General features: G+C 38.4%; 1 protein-coding gene across 1 annotated transcript; it reads right to left on the bottom strand.

The window, feature by feature from the left end:
* Positions 1-2,114: 2,114 nt before the first annotated feature.
* fndc4a (fibronectin type III domain containing 4a) lies at positions 2,115-27,189 on the bottom strand. The gene is made up of 6 exons (XM_067573017.1): positions 26,361-27,189; positions 17,640-17,755; positions 15,994-16,198; positions 8,255-8,344; positions 5,851-5,984; positions 2,115-3,140 (listed from the first exon to the last, which is right to left on the bottom strand). Exons 1-6 carry the CDS (start codon positions 26,434-26,436, stop codon positions 3,099-3,101), a joined length of 663 nt encoding a protein of 220 aa, XP_067429118.1. The 5' UTR covers positions 26,437-27,189; the 3' UTR covers positions 2,115-3,098.
* Positions 27,190-27,866: the final 677 nt, after the last annotated feature.

Genomic DNA, 27,866 nt, shown 5'->3' with positions numbered 1-27,866 from the left:
CGCTATGAGCACAACCCACCTCTGGACCTAGACATTAGATTTAGGTCAGATAAGGTGGAAAAACAAAGTTGGAAGATTTTCACTTTCCCTTTCCTCCTATGCTATTCATGAAGTGCAAAATATAGAGTTTATAATTCACTAGATACTATTTCGGGAATTCTAGTTTAACTTTGGGGCAATGTGTTCATTACCGAAGTCTAATTTGTCCATGGTGTCCTGGGATCTTTGAATGAACAGCTTATGTAGTATTCATAAGTGTATAATTAATTGCTGATTGGCTATTTAACAGGATTTTGAAATGGCTAATTAGCTACTGATAAGGTGCTCCACACTGCCCGAATGGCTTATTATTGTGTTAGTAATGGTTGTACTGTTTGATATTGGAAATCTGTTGAGTCTGTTGAGCTTGTGGAGTAATTCAGCTGTGAAAACGGCATATGGAGGGCAATAACCTGCAAGTACTCCCATTGTATCTCCCACTGTGGTTACAGGTATGACTGTGCAGGTTATTTACAGCATGCCATCAAACCACAGGTTCTGCTATGTGTGTGATTTGAAGTGTAAAAGTGTAATTCAGCAATAAAAGAATCTATTTTAAAACAGAAATAACTTGTTCTTTAATAAAGGTCAAAATATATAAGGTTGAACTTGTTCCAGTACTGCAAAAATATAAACAGACAATAGAAAAAGGATAAGGAGGTCACTAAATAATGATGTTTTTATCGATACACATGGAAACATGGGTCAAATAATGAAATAGACTTTTATGCGAACCCTTTTAAAAATCAATCTTATCATATTTATAGATATTGTGCAGTATGTATACACTAGGTCTCTGAATCACATCTAACATCTAACCAGCTTATCTTAGCCAACAACAGCCTATAAATCATCTGAACAACTAATGGAAGTAGTCTGCAGCTCTGCAGCACAGAGTTAGGAGAAAAAGGGGAGGGAGTACAACATTACCTATTAATCCCTGGGACGCTGTAATCACTTTCTATTTTAAGATGAGCTGTAACCTTAGCTACTTCTGTGTAATTACATTTTTGATTAGGAACAATCTAGTTTAAAGGCCAGGTAAAATGACTTATTGAATTTGCTCTGTAGAGCTCATAGCCTTGTCTCACAATCTCTGGCATATCATGGATGAATGAAGCAGTTGGTGTTAAGATAACTGCAGTTTATAAATTTAAGAGCTATTTTTAGATTTAATAATGACAAATTGTACCATTTTAATAGAAGATTAAGTACTGAAAAAAAGTAAACAGGTAGTATAATATATTTGTGATTATGAACTGTGTAAAAAATACCCTTAGCACTGGTTGTGTGATTTCTTTCCTGATCCTTCTTCTGGTCAAATAGCAGGACCATATCACTAACAGCATCAAGACAGCCACTACTTGAGCTGACTTGAGGACGAGGTCTTGAAATTGAAGAGCTTCAACAAGACGTGAGTTTATCTCCTCAAAATCCCTGCCTGTTATCTCCTACATCACATCACAATCCCAGTCGTATTAAGAGCCTCTGGACTCAGACCTAAGAGTCAGAAAACAACATTGTTTGTAGATTTGAGACTATGTACTTGAACTCAGGCATCTTGTACCATAATATAAACTGTTTTTTTTTTTTTTGCTTTTAAAGAGAAGTGTAAAACAGGAAACTCAGCGTCAACAAGAAGTGGGTCCAAAGTTAAATATTAAAGGTTGACGTTGTCTATTTGTTGCTGCATTCTGCAGACATTGCAGAAAAGCAATCAGAAATGCAACCATTTTTGCAGTAATATAATGTGCACAAAATACACATCAGGAGTCAATGTGTCACTTGCACTGTATGCATTTTGTATCTAGAGGTTTTTGGATATTTTTTAGTACTATATCATTACCAAACTGATTTGCAACACAAATTATTTCCTGCGTTAAATGCACTTTTGTGATGAGACTTGGCAAGCATTTTGTGCATGAGGTGCAGTTTTCTACTGTAAGTCTCAGCCAGCATTTACAGTAATGCACAGAATGCACCTTGGTGACACTCGATGAGCATTTTGTGCACAGTGGAAGTGATTTATGCATTTCAGTCAGAGTATAACTTCATTATTAATTGCAACTCAATAATGGGACATTCAAAAGAAAGTTTATTTTACACTTTTAGGTAATACAATTGTCAGGAAATGTACAAGATCTAAAATGAAACACACTGGATGATAAAAGATAGTGTAAAACACGGTAGAAGAATCAAAACAATAGCTTCACAGTACAGCAATCATGTTTATTTCTCCATTTTTGGCATCTAACTTAGAATGCACATCAAATGCTATTCTACAGGCAAATGACCTGCATGCAAGTTCATTTAGTAAATGCATGAAATATGTACAGGCATGTTTTCTAATGTATGAAATATGCAAAAATACAATGTTATCCAGAAAATGGAATTTTAATTTGAGTAATTAGGAGAAAATAAGAAAAAAAAATGAATTTTAGATACATGTATTTGCTGTTTGTCTGCATTAACAATCTGCCCACAGCAGTCAGATAATATACATTTGTGATCAGGCAGTGTATTAACACTATTTGCAATGAGAAAATGTTGATCAATTTATAGCTGAATTGTCTATAACAGATGAACGCGGTATCTAATTGCACATGCCAATATTAAAAAATACACTGTATATTTAAAGTCATGAGACAGGCCTCCCAGAGATGATAAGTCGTTTTGTGTGTCTTGTATTGCAATAACATATCAAGCACCTGGCAAAGACATCAATGTTAACTGCACCAGGGGTTAACATTTACTTACTGTATGTACTATCAACCTGCAGGAGTAGGGTTCTGCTAGCTACTCTACGGTATGTGTCTGTGTGTCGGGTTGTGTGGATGGGTTCTGGAGTCTGTATCTGTAGTTCAGTGTTGAGTTTTCCTACAAATACTGTGTGCATGCATGTGTGTCTTCTGCAAGACAGCCCTGGCCAGCCTTCATCACTGATGAAGCCCAACAGAAACATTACATTGTTTTCAGCTGTATTTTCTCATCAGTGAGAAAGATTAAAAATACATTGACGGTAGAGGAGGGAGAGACATCTAACTTTGGCTTCCTTCTTCTCAGACTTCAATGATGTTGATTGATGGCACAGAAGGATGAAACTGCGACAGACAAGAAAAATAAAAATCATTATATTACTTTTCCCTCTACAATTAAGGAATACTTTGGTCATAGAAGATAATTACACTATTACTGTGACAGTTACTGATATGACTACAGCGATAATTTATTTCCACTGTAAATGTTGCAAAAATGTTTAAATATGGCTGGATAGTTGCAGTACTTGTATATGAAATTAGGAGAATTTAAAATGAATACTTATAATTTATTAAAAGGATAGTCAGAAATGTGTCAAATAAACAGTAGAATTCAATTAAGATACTTTTCAAGCTTTTATTATCTATATCTATATCTATTATTTATCTGTATTTATTTTTCAGTTATTCAAGATCAATAGTTTAACATTAAATTTTAGCTTTTCATTTCATTTTTGTGGTCCTGATCTGTTTCCATATACCGAGTCTGCTTCAGTCATTGGTAAATATGCAACCAATCTGTCAATAAACAGCTTAAGGATTCTTTTTTGCTCACTCGAAATTGAACCAAGTAAGTTAATTGGCAGATATTTAACAGAGTTTCTCAAGTCCTCATCAGAACTTGTCTGACAGAAACCTTACATCAACATCCAACCACCTAATGAGGACTGGAAAGAGAGATAAGACACCACAATGAACAATCCTGCAACGATTACCCCCCCTCAGCTAATTTAAATAAGAGAACTCAATATTTGCTACATTAAATCCTAGCCAGAGGTCAAACACTCACAAGGCAAATGACCTCGATTATCGATTGGTCGTGGCCTCATTACTGAGCGGTGACTGCGTATATCTTTCCAGTGCTATCTCTAACTTTTTAAAGGCATTTCTTACACACTCAAAGCTCCACCAGCACCTTGTTTCTAGATTCTTTCACTGACTCATCCTCAGGCTTTGAGTTAAATGTAAAACCAAACTCTGCATTATTATAGAACATGCAGCAGCCACATTCCTCTATGTAAAGGATGGCTCCTTGGAGATTCCTGTGATTACAGGTGTAGGAGAGATACCATTTCTATTATGTGCTCTATTGGATGCAAGATGCATTTTTTTTTCTCCCAGTGGAAAAAGGTAAGGTCTGATTTTAGACTTGTGTTTTGCAGCAGTAAATACAAGTATTCTTCTCTGAAAAGGATAAAAAATGATTTGCCATACAGTATACTGTATGAAGGTCAAGCTTGATCTAAAAGCTTTGTGGTTATTTCATTCAAGCATTAAACTCAAATTTCATCATCTAGATCTTTACCAGAAAGGACTATGCATTTACAGATTTTAGCCAAAATATACGAAAGATTTCATTGATATTCAGCTCATGTTACAGAGTAAGATCTCTTGTTGCTGCGGATAACATTTTATGAAAAGTTTAGAAAAAGCATTCTTTTTTTTTGTCTCTGTATGCAAATTTAATTTGCTAAACAAATAAATGTCAATTTATGTCTTGTATTTAATCATGGGGGCAGTTATGAGAATGGATAAAAGAGGAAAACACTGAGAGATGATTCTAAGTTTATCCCATCTGTAGCCAGGCATTAGATATACCATGACTGGGCAATATTTTAGTCATCGATCGAGCATCATTTCGCGATAAATACATCATTAATCATGGCATATCAGAGCTTTTTGTTTTTCGCAGCAGAGCCAGATGTCCCTGTATTCTACAAAACTACAATAATGAGGTTAATATGCTGCATAACCAAGTTTGAGGTTGTGAAGTGCTGTAGAGGTGGGCACATCATGGCAGCATGAGTTGGCTGAGCACATAGATAATATTACATTAACATTAATCTTCAATAGAGGGAATTGTTTCTGTTGCAAGGTGCATTAAAAACTGTGTAACACAGAACAAAAAGAAAACAAGATCACAGTACACATCTTCCGACATATTTACAGACTTGTCAGTATGGATTAAGAGCAGCTCAATAGAAAGATCTTTAACTGGGACATTGTTGCACAGCCATCCCTAGATTAATGAGATGAAATATTTATTTTATAGTTCCTTTCAGTCTATATAAGGAAAGATTTGTCTGTTGATGTTTGATACAGACTTACATTACGAACATATTGTCTCATAAAAAACAACTATTGTATAGAGCCTTCTGTGTAGCAGAGTTTAACCAAACGTTAAAGATCCCAATTACATTCAGGTACCAGCAAAGGCTTTTTTCATTGTTTTCATGTTTTATTGCCCATGATATGACTATTTTAGGGCTACACCTTTTAGTAAAATCTCTGAGTTATTCTGGTTGGATGATGATAAAAAACTTGAGTTGTGTTTTAGGAAGGGAACATTTTTGTGGCAGACATTATTTTATAGAGCTTGAAACAAAGAAAGGAGATAAAGTTCTTTGTTTGCAATGCCATGTTATATTTGAAAAGTTATGTTCTTCTCCGACAAAGTTTCACCTCTGCAACAGTATTTTTGGTGTCTTATAGGTCTGTGTGTGCCAGGAACTTGCATGCACTACTTAACTACTTACAGCAACCAAACAATTCATCCAATAGATGTCTGTACATGGAGACTCTGCTTGTGTGCACAATACAGTACACCAGCATGAAAGAGGACAGTTTGTCTGGTTACCATGGATCACTAGAGTGTTATATCAGACATACGTGGATGAGAATGTTGTGTATGTTTTTAAGACTTCACAACAAATCAATTCAGACAAAAAAAATCCTGAACTGATTGTGCTATTGCATTGAGAGGTATTGTGCTTACCTTGCTCCTTAGCAGTCCTCCACTGTGATGCTCCGGTGTGCTCCTCTCCGACGACGGCTTGGCCTTCTCCTTGTTGTTGCTGGAGTCGTTGTCCTTGATGATGTCATACTGCCGGCAGAACAGGGCAATAACAGCTGCCAGGAGGTGAGATGCGGGCACATATGCAACACACACACACACACACACACACACAAAGGAGGATACAAATTCAGTCATGAGGTGGCAACTGTCACTCACAGACATGTCACCACTTCCTCTAACTGAGCACGTTGAAAGGCCATGTGGATAATGGAATTCTGCTCCCAAGGGAGTGTGATGACGGTGTCTTTATCTGAAAGCCTGGAAGACAGTAATTCTCCATGGAGTTCGCTTTGTTGCATTTTGCAATCTTCCAGATGCAGTTCTGCCTCCAGTTTGGATAAGTACTGTATGCTCACATTAACTTCCTTGATTCACTGAGGTTATGAATTTATCATTAAATATTCAGAAACTGATACCGGTGATGGGAGCTACTGTAGGGAGCTGCACGAACCACTAAGAAGCTAAACGTAATTCATCTAATTAACTAATGATTATTCATGCATCATGTAAATCAACTGCAACAGTGCAGCTAAGTGTCATCGCCTTGCAGAGAGATGCTGATGGTGGCCAGTTCCACATTTTCACTGGCTTGTTAGATTATTGTAGCATTTGTGTAGTGAGAGAGGTGATTTGTCTGCATTTAAATGCTTGACATTACAGTTACTTGCAATGTTGTTTTAATGCATACAAAATAAAGTGACATGTCATATCAGCAAAAACTTTTCTGCAAGTGTGGTGATTTTTTTTTTTTTTAAAGGTCTCGACTACATTTCTTCTTTTTTTTTTAACCAAAGCCACTACCGCACAGAAACATTATGCAATATTGTACATTAGACTGCATGCACATAGAAGCTATTACCTAATTACTTCATTATTCAATTCATGTTTTCAGAACTAGTCCATGCAGCTGAAAGTAACAGAGGTAAAGGATAAAAGATTATGATTAGATTAAAAACAGAAAACATGAAAGAAACTAATTAATTATACAGAAATCAACATAGTATGTTTTGCAGATTGTGAATTTCGAAGGTGCCTGATGCCTTACAAAATGCAGGGAATAAAGTAAATCTGACTTTAAACTGCATTGGCTGCAAACGAGCAGTCCAATATAAACACCCAACATGAGGTGATTTCATTCTTTCACTCCTACTCTTCACAGCCTCCGTGTTACTTTAGTTCCTCTCATTAGTATTATTTAACATCTCACTCTGTTGCTCAGGGATGGGAAATCCTGCTCCTGCCAGCCTGTCAGATATACCACTTCTCATTGTGCCTCAACACTTCATTAATCAGCACACTTCCTCAGAGGAGTAGAATGTCATACTTGGATGATGAAGAGCTTACAGTAGATGTAGAGAATGCTCAGAAAAGTGCAGTGTTTGCTGTGGCAAAAAGAACAAAAAAACAAAAAGGGACAGGATGTTCACAGTTCTCTGATCTATTGAGTTACGCAGAGTTTGGGACTTGTCTGCTGGATGACTGTTCATTGATTAGTGGCTTATTGATTTGTGTCAATGTATTGATGGCGCTACAAGATAATATACAGTGTGAAGCCTTTTTTTAGTGACGTGCACCATTAGTCCTCACTGAGGCTGATTATAAATGCTAACATGTTTGAAATGCCCCATTATCTATTAGCTTACTGAGCAGGATTTTAATGTCATTTCACTATTGACAATAACTACTCAATAACATATGATGCTTTGGATTGAATTTATAGATACTAGACCTTATTGGATTTACAATTGGGCTGTTAAAAAAAAGTGAAAAAAGCATCCCCATTAGTAAATATCAGTATTAAGCAACTGAATAAAAATGACTTGTATATGTTTCACCTCTAGTGTTGTTAAAGGAATAGTTTGATATTTTGGGAAATACACATTTTTTCTTTCTCACTGAGAGTTTGATGAGAAGATCGATACCACTCTTATGTTTGTTTGTTAAATATAAAGCTAGATTATCTTAGCATCAATAAAAAACTGAAAGCAAAGGGAAACAGCTATCCTGGCTCTGCCCAAAGATAAAAGTCCATCTACCAGCATCTCTAAAGCTCTCTTAATAACAGCTTATATATCTTGTTTGTTAAATACTTACAAAAAACAAACTGTAAAAACTATAAGTTGTGGCTGTAAGACAGGTAATGTGCTGGAAGTTTTCACCTTGTGGCAACCAGTGAACTATTATTCTATATACTACATCTGTTCATTTTTTTTTGCACTTTGTGGTACCTAAAGTGTTTTTCTTTGGTCCTTAATTTGTTCTGTATTGACTGATTTTTTTTTTTTTAAAAAAAGAAAGAATAACACGCAGTTTACAAACCTACCTGCCCACATGACCAAGACCACCACAATTATGATCATCTCTCCTGTTTGTAGATGCCGTGACTTGTCCAGGCCCTGCACAGTGGGGTCATCTAGAAGAAAAGAGAGACAGGACAGTTATAGTCAGTGGGCCTACGGACTACTTAAACATTAAAAAACTGAATACTATGTACTAAAATATTTGTCCCTTCATTTTTTTTTATATGGGAGAAACTAAATATTATTTACATTGGACAATAAAATGCATTCCAATATAACAAAATCACAAATATTACTATAGAGTTGTGTGTGACATAATTTCAGTAAAAACTGAACCTTGACAGAGGTATTGGTTTCAGGACTATATTTATTGAATTCCCTGATAATGGGAGAACTCACATCGAGTCAGTTAGGCTTGGCAAAAATCTGACACTCCGTTTATCTCTCATGACTTTTATGCCATTATAAAAAAACTGTAGTAGTCAGTGAATGTGATGGGCATTACCACATATCAATCTTGTAGCTTTAATCCTCCTTTAAGTGGATTGACTATGGGCCTATTTCCACTCTCCAAACTATCTCTTAACCCGGATGGATGGATCTCTTCCAGAACACCACTCTTCCCAATTGGCTCTTTTAGTGAATCAAGTTGTCAAGAAACAGGCCCAGACTGCCAGACTCTCTTCACATGATAGCAATTACTGTACTCCTACAATTTTGAAGTCCTTGTAGTAGTGTTCGTATGGGCATGTGAGTAAAGAGAGGGAAGCTACAGGGGTATCACAGTAGAAATAAGAAGTGACCACAAATCAAAGGGCAATGCTGGATGCTAATTTATCAATATGTAAAAACCAGTTGTAATTCAGTGGAGGATACTATGTCTTAAAATATATGAAAATTCAGATATTTTTCAACCTGGGTTGAACATGTATCTGGCTATGAGTAAATTAAACTTTGCACCAACTATTTTGCATAATATACAGTACCTATAGCTAAAAGCATCAACAACTTGCACTGCTAAGGTCTAATATTAGCTTCAGCTAAACTTAAGTATGCATTTTTGCGTGGAATGAGGACTACAGATTTTGCCCCCATCTCTTACAGTGTAGTCACTTTCTACTATATATGGCATGTGGGAGTTGTATTAAGATAGACTTAGAAAAATGTGAACCCATCCATTAAGACCCTAATCTAAGACTCATCTTTGCTATCTTCTGTGTTTTCCCATTGCACAGTGAGTTCTACAGTTGATATCAGGCTGCAGATTACACTTAAATGTCAGATCAGGACTCAGGTCAGTGCTAAGTATGAGTGGTGCTACTGTCCTGCGAGTTGTTCTCTGCTTTATTAAATCCCACATCTCCTCTATCTATTTGAACTCAACCCATTCAATAATAAACTAGTTCTTCTGCTGAACTTCTTTTTCTTGTTTACAGTTTTCTAGTTGATCTAATTATCCCATTTAACTTGAAAAGGTGCTTTGGTTTACTGTATAGCATGCTGATAAATAGTATGTATTGTACTGTGTATGTACATGCATATTTGATGCAGTGGAGGGTTATATACTACGGAGTGAGTGAACAGAATTTCCAAATGACCTGAATAACATGTCCTGCTGCTATATCATACATATTTCATATTTGCACCACACTCAACTATGCTCTGTGATTCTAGGATAGAGGAGTACAAGTGGACTGTGGTTCTTCCGGTACACCAAAGAGTTTGTGTTGAGATAATCAGTCGACCTTCCTCCTGCTCACTCCGAATCCCATGATGTTGTTTGTGGCTGTGAACTGTGTCGTGAAACCATGTAATGACACACCAGGGGTGCTGCACTGGTGTCACAAAGATGCATCATCTGATTTATTCTTACATTGTGTCTCTTTGGGATTTAACAATCGAGCTTTTTAGGTTTTATTAGGATTAAATTCTTAATGTAAAAGCATTTAGGTAGTTCTCTAGACACCATCGTGCTCATTTTGTCATTATTAACAGCATGTTGACCAAATACCAAAGTAGAGTACCAAAATGTATTGCTTTAAGATTTTCCTACCTGCTTCACAGTTGTCTAGTAATCTAGATAATCTTTGATATAACAGTATTGCTGCAACTAAAAATTATTTTCATTATTAATTAATTTTATTTTCTCCATGTTGTTAGATCTAGGAAGGACTTACTATTTCCTAAAGCCCAAGGTGAAGTCTTCAAATTGCTTGTTTTGTCCAAATAACAGTCCAAATAAACCGCATTTTCAGTGTACTATCAGATATGACAAAGAAAAGCAGCAAATCCTCACAACTGAGGAGCTGTTTGGCATTTGTCCTGCAGGTGTTATATGGTACCATACAGAACTGCTGTAGCTGGACAGACAGTGTCACTAACAGGGATTTTGAACCAAATTCTAACGGATCTAAAGTGATATTTGCAGGTATGTTTACATGTTTACATACCTGTTTAATGTGCTGCAGCTAGTCTGCTAACTGACATTAGTGGTGCAATTTTCCTTCAGTGAATGTTTGTTTGGTGGCTCGTTCAACAAGCTAAGGTGCAGGACAAGATGTTTGTTCGTGTTTGTAAGTTAGATAAGAAGGAGACTTTAACAGGAAAGTCTGTGGCTCTTGTGTTGTGTAGCAGGATACTATCAGGCTCAGTGTGACTGTGTGCTCTGCCTGATCGAATGCCACCTTATCACTTTATACAAGATTTGATTTGCTGTATATAATAACTCCAGCTACATAAGCGGATAAAGGAACGGTATTTCATCAAAATACTGTAAAACTAAAGGGTACCATCATGAAATCAAAGACTTTAAAATATAAATTTCTCCTTTTTGGTTTCTGATTTTTTTCTCAAAGGAGAACACAGCACAAGTGATTTATAGAGCAGATCTGTCAAACTCAAAAGAACATTTGTCAGGGACAATGTTTGTCAGCAGTGTGCAGCGTACCTTTGTTTCAGTGCTGTTAATGGAGCGCCTAGGTGTAGTTTCTGACCCAGCAGAAATAAGTTGGCATCTCTTTGAAGTATCACACAGTAATTGTGTCTAAGGGGACCTCCTACCTTGTTAGGTTTGTCTGCTCAAGGAATTCATCCTTTGAAAATAGTCGCTTTCGCTCAAATACAGTACGTGTCACAGTGTGACAGCTTAGTGGCAGCAGGTAACAGTTTCATGTCTTCTGTTGAGGAATTATTTATATACCATATTTGGTAATTATTGTACTGACTGTAACCTCACTGTTAATACTAACAAATATGTTAATTTGCACACTTTTACAGCAGAAGGGAATGTCCTACATTATAATAAGTATTAGGCTGGAATTTTTAACTTATATTCAGTAAAATTATTTCTTTTTGAGATCTTCAAAAATGATTTACTTATACACAGACATCTAGTAGCTTCACTTTAAGTGTTCACGGAAAGCCCTGCTCCTCTGACCACAGCACAACATACCTCATTCTTGAAGGGCAGGCAAAGCACGTAAATACATACTCTGATTAAAAGCTTTCCATGGAACTAATGAAATTGAATTAGACTTTGAAATGGCAATATTGATCCTGAGGAAAAAAAGTCCACAGTAGCCTATTTAAATTCAAATTTGCCTGCAACATATGGTCCATATCTTGCCAGAAAATGCTTTATATGAAATAGATGGATTCTGATTCCGGCTAGGTCAGGCGTACATTCAGTGGCATATGCACTAATATGTAATCGCATTATCAAAGAGAATTGCACTGAGGGGGAAAAAAAGCATTATTGATTCGTGGGTATCATAGCTCTAGCTATTTTGGATGTCGGGTATATACTGCAAATCAATTTGCTTTCAATAGGAGCCACTTGGCTGTGACAAAGGATCTCTGAAATGGCTCTGTGATGCTGGAGCCAGCTAGATTAAAAAGGCCTTTTGAGACACAATGGTCAACAGCAACAACCTGAACAAAGCATGTCACATTATGTTCCTGTAAGGTGCTTTAAGGTTTATGAAGAATAATATATGTTGTTACTTTTCGTAGAAACATTGTAAACATTCTTTCGTATTGGGTAAAAACAACTGCTCTCAACTGACTCAACTGTAATTTTCAGAAAATGATGGAAATTCATTTTCAGATGTAGGAATTAATGGTGTAGTGAAAAATTAAGTGCCTCCAATCTCTCATTGATGGCTTTTGAGCCCAGTAAAGGGTCATAATGTCTGTTATCTTTTTGATGTAACCTTGTCTTACTCCATCATGATAATCAGATGACCCTATGGGTCTTTTAAGGACTCATTATAATATAATAAGGAAATTCAAAGCTGACCCTGGAAAAAAAATTATGACCTAATTATGGACCATCATACAACTAGACGCCCTAATTCTGTTCTTAAAAAGTGAGTGAATGGTTGGTGAAAACAGGTCACTTTGCAGCTCTGCAGTTCAAGCAGTGGAATTAGGTTCATGCAAGACAAATTATCTGTACTGTTACCAACTGTAATTTTATTCAGAGGTGCAATCGGTAATATTCACTTTCTCTTCAGACAAATGATAACCATAATATATCAACAAGTTGACAATTGTTGCTAATTCATGCTTTATTACCTCAGTGGCTGCCATTGAAGTAAAAGAAAAGAAGATGTTGATGTTATGTTCATGTCATGTGAGATGAATGGTGGATATCTGAATGATTCCTATGTTTGTGCAAGTGTTGACGTCATCAGATGACTGATGATGGTTGCATGATTGCAAAGTAGGTTTGTGTGGACTAATACTGTGCACAGATAACGTAGAACTACAGTATAGCCATTAAATTTGAGTTTGATTGCCTTAAATGACAGACTGCAGGTGACATGAGGCATCCATATTTGTTTGCCTTTATTAGCAAATTTACATTATTAAGTAATGTATTATGTATTAAGTAAATTAGTAATGCCAGTAATTTATGTCATGAAAGAGGCACAAGTTCTTTAAACAGACAGCCTTACCCAAATCTGTGAACTTCCTGGAAATGCTAGCTGATGCAACATAACGCAAGATTTAGAAGGGAAGTTATGATTAGTTAATTCATCTAATCTTTCTAATGGATGCTGTTGATGTTGTAGTTTACATCAGGCTGCATGTTACTTTCTTATTCTGTTTTACTGATTGCACTCGTGGCATAATTTTCTGTCTGTCACACCAACAGAGTTAATTAGGTTACTGTGTATGTCTTTGTAGTAGAAAGTGGGATAAAAATAAAATAACAGTGCAATAGGCTATTTATTAAAGGAGTATTAGCTGTGAATTTTTCCCAGGTCATGTGTGTCATTCTGTTCAGTCCACAAAAAAAAATTGTTGACAATATCGATGTCAAAATAAGAAGCCAAACATAAAAAGAGAAACTGAGCAATACACTTGACATGAGTTACTGTACATAAAGAAACTTCATATGATTGGCTGGGACTTTCAAACTGGGGCATGAGGAGTCAGCAGTGCTGGTATTAGATTTATGGAGAGCTGACACTGATTGCTTCCACGCTTACCAAAACAAACTCACACAAATGAAGTTCATCCACTGAATGGGCTGTTTTACTGACCCAGTTGGATGACTCTGGGGGGAACGAGGGAGGTAAGGCTACAAATACTGATTAATGTTGCGTAGTGAATCTTTTCCAAGAGTCTTGAAAAAGTAGTGAGACCCATCTCACCGGCCATAACTCTTTTCACGCTCAGTACTTTGTTCACATATTGACTGTTAGCTGGCTTTTGACTTTGTCTGTTGCTTTCAACGTCATAAATAAGCACAAAAAAATAATTTCCTGAGTATTTAGTGTAGAGCAACAGGAAAAGAATGTAGTGTCAGTGCCTGTTTTAGGTTAATGGGCAACACAGAGGCTCTTCTTTTGAACTTGAGCTTGAATTTATTTCTTTCTTTTTCACTTTGGCCAATCTTGCCAGCTTAACAAAGGGTAGCCAACCTGAGTCAGCTGAAAGAAGCATTTATAATTCACTTGCATCAGCACTTCTCATATTCAGAACCTCGACCAGACCATAAAATAACAGAGGGAACTTTGTAGTAAGTATTGGGTCTGTTTCTAGATCAATGTCAAATGCAAGCAAATGTTATTGTAAGAGTTAATATATTACCCCAAAGTAATACAGAGCAGATTAGCAGAGGAGGTTCTTCTGAAATGTAGAATCTTCCCAGCTGCTTATAATAGAAAGCAAATAGCTTTTTCTCACCCTTTCCTCATCTGTGCTTCAAGAAATTGGGAGCTACTGAACCTATTCTCTATTTGTCATGGTCTTCATATTTCCTCCAGCCCCTGAGCCGAGCCCAGACACTGAATCTGAAGTGTTTTAGAGTGTGTGTCAGAATCCTGATTAGGCACCCGGAGTGATATAGAGTTGCATAAATTCAGAGGAGCTTGCCAGCAGACATGCTTGAAAAGTCTGTCAATAATGAATTGGTGTCTAGGAGAAAATAAACCTGCGAGAGGCAGTTAGACCCCCTAGAGAGATGCTGTGAGAGGAGGCTTCAAGTTACTTACACTTATGTCGACGCTAACCTTTACCGTACCTCATTTTCAATGTCAGGGTGCTTAAAAGTGTTCAACAGCCAGAAGAGGCTTCAGAGCAACAACAGGAAAAGTGTCTGTAATGGGTTGCTCTCATCTGTGCTTCGGGAAAAAGGCCTGTGGCAGACCGTGTAGAATTAAAAGCAAGGCAACAGAGTTAGACAAAACGTGTGAGAAAACTGCTGCAACATCCTATTGACCTGATCATTATACTACATTTTGATAAACTTTGTAGCATCTTGTTGATTTGAGGATAGCATCTGAACTAACACAGTGCCTGGCAGTTAAATCTTTGTTGATATTAACAAATCCCATCAAGTATTGACTGTTTAGCCACAGCATGATATAGCTTGTGCCAAGCTGTGCCATAAATGATTTAAAAAACATAACAGTCCCACTACTGCACAGGGTAACAACTCCACAACAGCATTTTTTAACACCAGTGACTAATCCATTTCAGCCAGACGTCACTTAGCATGCTAAGCTCCTTCTTGACCACACTGTTCAGCTAATAAAGGGATATCATCCAAAACCAGCGGTACAGCAAATTTTTTAAATTGTTTTGGGAAATAAACTATGCTGACTATAGTCTTTGTTATGAAAAATATGTCACCCAGTGCAGTCTCGTGTATTTTCTGTGTATGTAGAAGTGTGGCTCTAGGGATGACAGTGGTGGCGTTCCTGTCTGTTGGGCCACCACTTTGGTCCACAAATTTCAACTGTTGGATGGATTGCTGTGAAATTTGGTACAGACATTCATTGTCCCTAGATGTTAAAGCCTATTGAGTTTGGTAACTTTTCCTTTAGCACAATCATCACGTCAAAATTCCAATTTGCCCAATACTTAAGTTTTTGAATACCTGCAAAACTAATGATATTCCCATCAACCTCAGCTGTAAAGTGTGTTTAGAGCTAATTAGCAAATGTTACAGTGCTAACAGACTGAAATAAGATGAGGAACCAGGTCATGTTCCCTACTAAACATTAGTATGTTGTCATTGCGAGCATGCTAGCATTAGCATTTAGCTCAAAGCACAGCTTTGCCTAAGTACAGCCCCACAGAGCTGCTAGAATGGCTGTGGAGGCATGGTGTTCTCTGGCAAGGAGGTAACTAGGAGCCTCTACTCTTTCAATCACATACTTTAGGGAAGAAAATCTCTTGTTTTTGTACCAGAACCCACATAGTCACCTTTCAAATGACCTTTGTCATGTCTTAGAGCAGCTTACTGTACCTTGATTAGAACTGTTGGAAGGGAAGCGGTCTGTCTTCTTGAGCGTGCGAAAATGGACCTTCTTGCTGGCTTGGCTCTCTCCATAGAGGCCAATCGACTGGACCTGGATGATGTAGTCCGTCTCCTCCTCCAGATCCCAAAGAACACAGGATCGACTGGTGGTGTTGACCTCCCGGATGAATCGCTGCATGTGTCCATCCTGCCTCTGGGGTTTGGAAGAGTGGTACAGAATGAATTGAGGCATTGAATAGATACACTAATCAATACAGTGTGCAATGAGGTGATCAAGGTGGCCGCACATGGATAACAGCCCTGTGAATGTGTCTCTTCTGCAAAGCTCTTTCTTCTGCAAAAAGTCCTGTTGCTTCATTTCATGAATTTTCTTTTTACTTTAGTCTTTTCAATGATGTATCACCCCCCAAAATCATAAAAAATAAATAAAAATAATGTACCTCTCTATGGGGCATGACAATATGAGACGGAGGTGACCAACCAGAAAATGTTCAAGGTGCTGGAGAACTACATGCTGAGTGCTTTATTATATTAACAGTTGGCACTTCATTTTCACCATATGGAGTCTTGACTGGAAATTGAAAAGTTGTGGAGTCAAAATTCAGATGAATTTTGAATTTGAGTACTTTTAGACACAAGCTCTCAAAGTCTCAGATTTGTCTTTGACCTTTCAGAATGTTATTGGAGTTATCAAGACCCAAAGCTGTGAGAATAATTCCTCCCGCTTGCATGCTGAGCTCTCTGCTTTGTGTGCTTTCTAGCCCATCTGCAACTGGAGTGGCTTCGAGCCAGATATCTTCTTATGTGTATTTTATGGCTCTGCTCGACTGAGGGATCGGATAAAAAAATCCAGCTACTCTCTGTAAACAATGGTTAATATAATGATTAAACCACCATATATACTCAAGGCAATTACCAAACATGTTCAATTTCAGCTGCATAACATCATGAACAGCCAGGAGAGGCATTTGGGTGTTGTATACAGCCCATCAGTTGCTCTGGGTGAATAGCAAAGTTAAATGACTACATAATGTCTTGGTTGCATAAAGCATAAACATGATTGCATTAGCGTATGACACTCCGTCATTCAGTGTTAGCATTCATTGGTTTTCCTATTTTAAGCCTCTGAAATCCTTTCAACCTAAAAAATGCAGTTTAGCAGTTACATATGTGAAATCACGCTGCAACCTTGTTTTCTCTTGACGAATCAGCTGTGCCAGGTTTTAGTCTGATTCCAGGCTTGAAGGCAAGATTTAGTCAGCCTTTCTCCATGCTTAGCAAAGATTTAAGGGGTTCCTACGAATATTAATCCAGACAAAAACACATCTTTATTCATCCAGGATCTTGTGCATATGTGCCACTAGCTACTCAGTATGCTAGTAAACCCCAATGTGGTAGACAGGCTGTCAAGAACTGTGACACAGTAAGGAAAAGGATTCCAGGTGCACTTCTTCTTCCTGGCTGGATGGCGCGCCAAAAATTTTCAACAAGACATGATGATGGCTAAATGCCAAACCACAAATGGCTATTGCCAAAAATAAAACAAATGCAATTATCTTTTCTTTTTTTTTATTTTAGATGTTGTGATGACCTTCTATGGTCTCTATGATTTACATTAGAAGTTTAGGACTTACTTGTTGTGAGATGGAGAAGCCAATTATTATATCTCCCTCTGGAACCTCCCAGGATACAGTTGCCGAGTCAGCCCGCAGGTTCATGACAGACACATTGACAGGAGCTGGCGGCCGGTCTGGAGGAGAGGAAACAGAAACAGAGAGGTTTGTTAATCCACTCGCTTTTCTGCATATTAAATTATCCATGCCATCTGTGTCCACACTGCACCTGCAAAGTTTCAAGCATTATGTTGGCACTCTGAACTCACCACAGGTGTTGAATTGAAAGCAAATAGGCCATTTTTACTTACAACGTACATATGGTCCAGTTTCTGGATAATTTAGCCAGTGGAATCAGGAAAAACAGCAGCACTATCAGACACCAAGCTGTGTGTGTCATCATGGTGAACTGTTGGATCTTGTGTGATCATGCAGTGGACAAAACTGAAAGTGACATTTTTTAAAGGGATACCTCATGCATATTTTCAGGTATATATTTGCATCCTGGAGCTCTGCTAGAATATCTTTGCATGATTTACAATTTCAAAAACTCCTTATTTGTCTTATACTGCCCCTTTATGCAGCCTCCTGATGAGACCACTCTTTTCTGATTGGCCAGCTTCCGGAAGCTGCATCTCAGCCAACTTCTGGTGGCTATGTAAATAAACATGTTCGAGTCCAAATCCGATCTGAAATATGTGAGTGGACAACGCAAATAACCCATGGAACAGCATTAGCAACGACCTTAGCAACAAAGACTATGGGATGAACAGCCGTTTGGTCATATGCAAACAATCCAATGTCATCACAAGGAGGAAGAAGAGTTAACACTACAAACGAAGCATTCAGAGCAGGTTGAAGCCTGGGCTTTTGACTTTCAGGGAGAATTTTTACATACGTTCACCTCAAGTCATGGAACTTTGACCATATTTAACATAGACATCCCACATTATAATGGTATATAAATAGCAGAAAATCACAAAAAGCATAATATATGTCCCCTTTAAAGGCTAGCTGTGTATACCTTTCTGTAGTTTTGTAACACCTGCATGATATGGATTTCAGAGAGGTTTGAAGTTTTGTTTTTTTTCCCACTATACTGTTTTCAAATCCACTGTCCTCAGACCATTAAACCATTAGGTTGCTGTCTCAACAGCCATATCACACAGTAGTGTCACTATAATTACTTTCCTCTGCCTTTGCTACTGGATTACTTAGACTTAGTGCTAGTCACACTTTAAGAAGCTCTTAGATTGGTATTCCCAGGGACATTAAATACATACAGGACATACTTCAAAAGGTCATGCATTCAACCATTTGCAGAGGCAATTTCAGTGCTCTATAGGCTTAGTGGAACATTTGTAATGTGTGTTTTCAGGGGAAGCTGCGGATAACGGCACATTACTGCATCAGCTCCTCTGACCAAGCAGTTGGTTTAAAAATTAGTAGATTCAGTTAACAGTGCAGTTATTTTTTAACTCATTTAAATACTCGTTGTTTGAATAAACTGCTTTATTATGAACCCACAGAATCACTGTAAATTATAGACATGTATGATTTTATCACTTTTGTCCCCCATTCCTGCAAACAACCTTGTCTGTCAACCTGACAAACTGGCCTTTTTAAAGTAACCAGGGTGTCCGTTTCATGTCCACCTCCTTTGGTCAGGCTTACGTGTCTTCACCCTGTCACTTTGCAGCCATCTATCATGATTTGCCACTGGACACGCTGATTGCGAAGTGGGACAAAAGCCTAGGAAGCAAAAGGCTGGAGAAACAGAGGGTGACAGATCTAATAGAAGGCCCGTACGGCTTTACAGTCTCCAAGCAATCGCTCAGCTCAGATGGATAGGTAAGATGGGATTGGCTGGGCAGATAGGGACCTGGAGGCCATCCTCAGGGCTTTTTCTTGTTACCGTGGGTCTAATGGACTTTGTGTGTTGTTACAGAAAGTAACTGATGCACTATGGAGTGGGTCAAGTGAGTGGAAATGTCTTGCACAGTCAAATATGTGAGAAAAAAGGAAAAGTTTCTTCTGGGGATGGTAGCATATAGAAATCGAATATAAATATGAATAAACTGTGCAGCTTTACCTCATAATAGCGCTACAGTTAAGAAAGTGTAAATATGAAGGAGTTGCAACTACAGTATAGTAGCTGCTCTTTAATTACCAGTAGTACGATGTCTAGGAACAGCTTTCTGCAGCAGTTCACTACAAAGTAAGTATTAATTGAAGGTTGTACAGTCAATTTGTATTTTAAAAGCTTTTATTGACTCTTTTATTATGGGGCACAGACGTAATACAGTTGCCATGTGATGACAGCCAGAGGCATGTGCTGTAAAAGGACAATATTTCTTCCAAGTCTACTGGAGAGAGAAAGATGAAAGACAAAATAATGAAATCTGGAGGTATTTCAACTAATTTGCAGGTTATAGTCCCTCTAACATCACTCTCCTCTTATCTCCCAATGTCTCCCCTTTTTTTTCACTCTCTCTCCCTTGCTCTCTCTTTTGCTTCTTGCATTTCTGTCTGTTTTATCTCAGAGACAATCAATGATGGCCTCTGTGTTCAGTGCAAAAGGTGACATTGAGGCAGATCTCAAGACCCTCAAGTCAGACAAGGCTATCAGTCTCCCCGTTTCAGCCCTTGTGGCATTATGAACCACAGAGGTCAAGGTCAGTTTCTCTGGTTCATGACATGCTCGTAGATTGATTTGTGGAGGCAAACGACTGAGTTGAACAAGAGGCCAGACTACGGCTTAGCCTGTGATAGAGAGCATAAGAGGTAATGAATGTTCCAACTGTAGGAAGAACAGGGAGAAAAGTGGGTTTGGTCAAAAGGTCAGGAGGTTACATCTGTCTCATTTTGTCCATATATGGAGAAGCTCTTTATGGAAGCAGGTGCTACATGTTTTAAGATAGATGTACAATGGGTTGAGAGAGGGGGCAAGTCAAATTGTCCTTGATCTTTGGAGAGCCATGTGAAACGAGTCATACATATATTTACAGTAATTGCTCCAGTGTCCTTGTGCCTTGGCTTTGTCTAAACGACTGCCAATTTTGTTTAATGAACATTTGATGATTATGGTAATGATCATATAATTTAATTTATTATTTAAACTTAAATTGCAACATGCTGGGGCACTAATTGGTTGACATTCATGTACATACTTAACAAATTCCTCCTCAGATGTGGCATATGGCTTTGACATACCAGGATTACATTTTTTTTTAGCAATACTAGTGGTGCTAGTGGCTCTAGAGATGGTAATGTTGGTCAATCAGTTGGTTAATCCACTACTTTGATCCAGACTGAAATATTGCAACAACTAGAGGATGGATTGCTGTGAAATTTTGTACAGACAATCATGGTCTCCATAGGATTAATCCTGTTGATTTTGGTGATCCTCCGACTTTAGTGCCACCAGCAGATTGACAGTTAAGACTTTTAGTGAAATATCTCAACAGCTATTGAATGGATTGCTATTAAATTTGGTACAGATACTTATGGTGCCCAGAGGATGAATCCTTATGACTTTGGTGACTTTTGGTCCCCAAACTTTTCCTCTTGTGCCACAAGGTGTTTCATATTTGTGGTTTTTGACTTTTGAAATGTCTCAACAACTATTGGTTGGATAGCTACATACTTTTATGTCCCCTGGGGGACGAATTGTAATAACTTTGGTGATCACCTGACTTAAGCGCCATCATCAGCTTTAGTTTATGACCAAATACCTGCAAAAAACTGACATTTCCATCAGCCTCAGCTATACTTTGTGTTTGGTGCTAACTAGCTAATGTTAGTATGTTAGCATACTAAACTAAGATGGTGATCATGGTAAATATTATACCTGTTATTGTGAGTATGATTGCACGCTGGCATTAGCATTTGGCTGTAAGCAAGCTAGAAAGCAGCATCAAGCATTGATTGTCTTCAGCACGTATCCTGCAGTGCACACAGTTGAGAATCAGGTGCAACATTTATCTAAGACAGGACATATTCATTTCTCATGAAAGTCATTGTCCTTTAGGTAATGAGGGTTGCAGACATCCATGCATGAGCAAAAACGCAGTCATAACCATGATGCATTGGCTGCAGGTCATTTACTGGTGATGGAGCAAGTGACAGTTCATTTGAAGCAGGCCATGAATCGTCACTAATGTAGTGATGACAATCTATTGGTAAGGTGACTAACATAAAGAGTCAAATGAGATGAAGCCAACTAAAACTGATATATTTACTATTTTAGAAGATTATGACAAATAACATGGCCTTGATTTGTCTACTGTTATGTCTTATTGGACAGGCTCATGAGCAGACAACAGATAACCAGCATAGCTCTGTAAATTACTAATGCAAATATTTTTATTGACATCTGCTTTCCAATGTTCCTTTCTAGTTTGTTTGACGTTCCCTGCTGCAGTAATAAGTGTCATTGTGGACACTTCAGTATTTGTTATTGGCCACATGTCCTGAGTAAGCCCCACTCCACAGAATGCGTTATGTAAGATCTGAAATCAAACAGCAATAGGTCACAGTAGCTGAGGCGTGTGTCAGTGCAAACAAATGGTAAGACCTTGGGATGTGGGCGCACTGCCAGGATGAATCATAGCCTATAGCCCATGTCTAGCACGTTAGCTACTCTCCATCTAACCAGGGAACACGCAGAGATAGTGAAAGTGCTGGTGGATCTCTGAATGGTTGACAAGATACATGGAACGCAGCCCAGTTTGAATTTGTTACAGACAGGTACGGCCATGGCATCTTATATTTTGTCCTCTATATTTGTTTGTGAAGCACATCTGTACAGTACATCCTGCTTTATGCATAGCTTGGTTATCAGTTGCTTATATATGATAAGAGATCAGTTGGAGAAGTTTTTTATGATTCAACAATAAAAGTGTAAGAGAGCTTGAACAGTTTTTGAATAAGCGTGACATATTCCTTAAGCAGAAATAGAAAAATTAGATGTGAGTTGAAAATAGGAGATTACTTCACCTGTCACATTTACAAAGATCACAGTTTGACATGTGATCTCAATTTTAATATTTGCAGGAGCCACTCTTGGATTTAGTTTGATGCCAGCTGAAGAAAAGCATTAAGTTTGAAATGCGTAGCCAAGTCAAGATATAATATCGGTGCCTCTTTGTGTTTGCTTTTTGCACCTGATGTGTTTTATTGAATGATGGTGCTCATGAGCAAATAAAAAAAGTTGTCACTTCTGCATCCAGGGTGTTCCAATTTAAATTGTTTGAAAACAGTTATTTCTCATCACTATTTGTCAGTGGATACTATATCTGGATGCCAAGCAGACATCAGTGCATTTCTATTAGAAAGTGTGATAGCAGTCAGTGACCTTTTCTAATTCTCCGGTTAGTATCAGAAATCCTTTGTAGATTATTTTGTAATCTCTGTCTACACTGGAAGACAATCGATGCATTTCACCAAAAGTATTTGTGTTTTGACATCTCATATAGCCAATGAAGCAATTTTTTGAACATTGTGAACAGAAATTGCATTTCTAAAACCACATTCAAAAAATATTGAATAGAAAATTATAAGATGATATTTTAAAAGCGTGTTCATTCACTTGTGTTAATGTGAGAGTTGCTCTGTTTCTCTGTAAACAGCCTATATGAAGACAGAACTACTACCTACTTTTACAGGCTATATCAAGTCTGACATGAATGAGTGCTCAGCTCATTATTCAGCAGGCATAAACGTTCCAAGTGATTGATCAGTTCACTAACAATGCAATAAAACTCCTAAAGGTGTGTGATTCATGCTGCCTCATACACTTAAAAGCCAAAACACTGTGGTTTACGAAGGTGATGATACTGTGTCCCTGTATTATTGATCATATTTCAGTCTCAATTACCTCCAAGAGAGTGACCATTTGAAGGGCTGCTTGATGTAACCATTTTCTAGTAATTACCATAATGTCTCAGTCCCATTTGTAAAATGATACATTCATTGACATCTTATGAATACAGGCAATAACTTGAATATTTGATGTGTTCCCCCGCCAATCTTCAAACAGCTTGATCTGCATACGTTTTAAAGTCAGTTGTGGGAAGTCTAAATGTTCTCTGCACAGCAGGAGGTTGTCGCACAGCTGCTCTAAGGTGTTACTAATCGCCAGCTAGTAGGCCTCTTAAGCAATATCATGCTGTTTTTTATCTTGGCTGCAGCACTCTCTGCCCCCATACTACCTTTGAAAATAATTTTCTTGTTTCATCTCTGAACTGGATTGCCCTTAGTGCTTGATTACCGGATGACATTCACATCCTGCCTTTGTTTCACATGTGATGCCACGTGGGAGCAGTGACTTTTCTGTGATCATGGGTTAAATCCTATACTATAGTACACTGGTATCTATCTAGTAAGGGGACAAAAGTATAAAGTAGATAGATATAAAGCCAGCAAGGCGTGGCTAAGTCCCATGCTTTCCCCTATACATTTCAAAACCTCAGTAGGCACACTTAATGTCCCTTTCTGTAGGTACACTCTGTCTTCTTTCTCACAGACTCAGAGGCTGTGAAATAGCAGTGGGGCCAGATGGGACCAGGTGCCAGTCTAAGGTTAATGTAATCTTTGGCCAAACTCTCAGGCTTTTCAGCTGCGAGCTAACATTGCTTCATCATCCCAAAAAGGTAGAGGCTAGAGCAAGCAAGAGCACACAAACAGAGCTTGTAGCATTATTTTTCTTTGTTTGTTCTTCAAACACCTAAACTAGACACTAACAAGTGTGATCAACTGTCTCATACTACAATCTACAACTGAGTAAAATGCTGTTTATGCAAAAAATAATTAGCTATTGTCTGATTGTTCTCTGTATATTTGTAAAATGTCTGCCATGTGACAGCAGATAAAATTATAACAACATGAGTAAACATTGGCCTCGCTCTGATAGATACAGGTCTAATACAGAACGTCTATTTGTCAAGAATGTGTCACCAGGTTTATGAGCAGCAGATTGCCAATTTGAGCAATATGAGCCTGGCCGTCCATGGCCATTTCAAGCATGCTTGCTTTGCGAGAGTGTAAATGTAAATATGAGAATTTCTTGTCAATTTGGAGAGAAGGGATTGTACTCTGAAAATACTGAGATTTTTTCAGTGACATTCTGATAAAATCATCACATATGGTGACAGAACCTAGTGGATGAGTGAAAAGCTTCAAGAAGAAATTCCAGATAGATAGATAGGTGAAAGAAAAACAGACTATAAAGTGTACAAGCATTTACTGTTTTCACTGATGCTAGTATCACTCTTAAATCATTTGAGCACATTCTAGTTATTCCCCTGCCTGCCTCAGAGAGACTTCACTGAAAATGCCCTCCTCTTCCTGCTTCATTGTACTGTTGAAATTTTTATGGGCAACCTCACCATGAACCAAAGAGGCTTACAATTAATTTAGACCTTCCCCTGAATGACATGTCACTGTGAATCCCTCAGTCTCATAGCATGCATAGCAAGTGATGGCAGTAACGAATTCCATATTTTATTTCAATTTACTTTGATGCTTATTGCAACTGCCACATTTATATTTATGAGTGCCGTGTTTATTATTTTAATAGTAGCTTTTCCTGCTCTTGACAACCCCATGCAGGAACCCCACCGAGATCAGAGATGCTCTCGCGTCTCACATGTCAGAGCAGAACATGACAAAACCTCTGACTTATTTTGTCTCAGACAGACACTACACACACATACAGAAACAGTGAAGTGCCAACCTGATTCTCTCAAGGCGCTATCACATGTTGGACTCTGTTTCCTCAAGAGGCGAGAGAGGAAGCGATAGAGGTAGACAGGTAGATAAAGAGGCAGAGATACTGTAGATGCACACACACACACACACACACACACACACACAGGCAGAACGAGAGGATTTTTGTCACAGAGACAGGAAAAATAACTGAACAGTAAGTCTGAAGCTAAGGTTAGAATGGGAAGAATACAAATACACTGTACAGTATATATTTTGGGAGTATAGCCACAACAACAATCAGTATAAACACAGGTTATCTCACTCATGCAGAAACTAACCCACACTGTCATATGCAGAATGAAAAAGTGTTGCTGTGACTTTATCGATTCTAAATTGGTTCTGCAACTGGTGTTAATTCAGAGGAGTGAATGACCCTGTAGATTTTGGCCCTCAGTGATCCATTTGTAAAGGCACATTGTTCAGTAGGACTATGACTTAAGATGAAAGGAGCTTATTTCTTCAGCCAACAAGATCGAGGGAAGGTGTTTGCCAAGTGAGTAGACACAGAACAGTGGGGAAAGGATGGATATGGCAGATCCTCTCACCAGGAATTTATTGCCAGGTTTTTTAATGAAATGCATACTGTAAGGCAATGAGAGCTGCCAAGGTTATTTAGGTAATTTGATTTAATTACACATGTAAATGTAAAAAAAGAAATTTTAGAAAATAATTAAACACCAAATCTTGGTTTCATGTACCTAAACATGCTTGCACACTATTCTAAATCTGGTTAAACAGGCGAGTCCTGATCATCCAAAAATCATATTTCAGTCTAACTGTTTGAAATGTATGATTGAAGAGCAGAATTAAGCTTATTATAATGTGCGAATTGAAACATAGCAAAAGCCGTGTCAGACTGAGTGAGACTTGTTCACGCTTTGTAATACTTTGAGAGCGGCCAATGGCGCATTTTATAAGGCTAGAAAGTGCACAAATAATTGATTTGACTCGTCCGCTTTGAGGCTTACTTACTTGCTCCTACCAAGAACATGTCGCTGCCAAAAAGCAACAGGACCACGGAGTTGACCAAAACAAGCAGATGAGCCATGTCTTGGTGGATTATCGTCGCTCCTCTTGAGAGTAAAATGCAGATCTCCTATGCTTGAAGGACAACTAAATGACTGCAGTTCATTTGTGTAACATGTTGGAATTCGTTTGAGGAATGAACGAATCTGCTCCTCATTGAACGACTACTGGGCTGAATATTGGCTCGAGCTGGTCAGTAGATAGATAACCAGTGGAAGTGGGTGAGAAATGATGTCTTCGGGAAACATTTTGTCGAGCCGAAACGGATTCTTCATTAAAGGTTTAATTCCACAAGTCCTTCATCCATGCTCTCCCTGCAGACTGAGACAACGTCCGACTAAATCTGGTGGCTGAAACTGTACATTCCCGTCATTCTTGAGATCACCAGTGTTCACCAGTGTTCAGGAGCGCTCAGGTATGAGCAGGTCGTACAGAGGATGACGCTCACAGTGTCGTCGGTCCCCTCGCAGATACACTGAGGGGACGCCGAAGGGGCGATTCAGCACCATGGACAGCGCAGGTCGGTCATCCTGCAGTCCTTCCCGGTATCACCCCCAACAAGCCCTATAAGGTTCCCAGCACTTAGCTCAAGTGCAGGCGCAGCGTACCGTGATTAATCACCCACGTGTCATCAGAGGAGGGCAGAGCAGCAGCTATATTACCCTCACCTGGACAGCACCCACCAATCACACACATGCTTCTCCAGCTGCTTTAACATTTCAGCAGCAATGCCAGAAGAGAGTGTTTACCGCAACATGGGTGAAGAGTGTAGGTAATAGGTTGCGAACCATGTGGGGGGGAAGCAACAGGGAGAGATTTCACCTTGTGTTGAATTCCTAGAGAGAGGGAGAGAGAGAGAGAGAGAGAGAGAGAGAGAGAGAGAATAGCTTATTCTCCATGACAATCAAAAAATGATTAAAAATAGATGCTGTATTATTGCTGTCCGGGTTCATTCACAAAACTGGTAATGAAATACCTAATAGTGTTTTGCTCATAACCCCCAGCAGCAGGACTCACCCATCATACACTGCAGACACATACACACACACACTGTGTTATCAGCAAGATGAATCATGTTGATAAGCTGAGTGTATTGCCTCATGGGACAAGCGTTCACGTCAGATTGCTTGTCTAAAGGGAATCTGCCAGCACATGCAGGGCTACTGCAGTCTTTATTCTGACACATGGAAGAAGTCATCACATGTGTTGGGGCATACAGGTTCTAATTATGAATCACATGATACATATGAACATCATATCCTGATTTTGTAACAAGAATAAAAGGAGCAAAATAACTACTTAAGCAGGGAGTGTGTTGTTGCTGCCATTCAAAACTTTATTTTGCAGCTTTGTGTATTAAATGAACCACTCAGAACATTTTAGTGTGCATGAAAAGATTGTTTTCCCCTCTCTGGTGTGTTGCCATGGTTTCTATGTGCTCACCGGTCCTCT

Source organism: Thunnus thynnus, chromosome 18 (genome assembly GCF_963924715.1).
Source record: "Thunnus thynnus chromosome 18, fThuThy2.1, whole genome shotgun sequence".
Taxonomy (NCBI): domain Eukaryota; kingdom Metazoa; phylum Chordata; class Actinopteri; order Scombriformes; family Scombridae; genus Thunnus; species Thunnus thynnus.
This window is presented reverse-complemented; position numbering and strand designations above follow the sequence as displayed.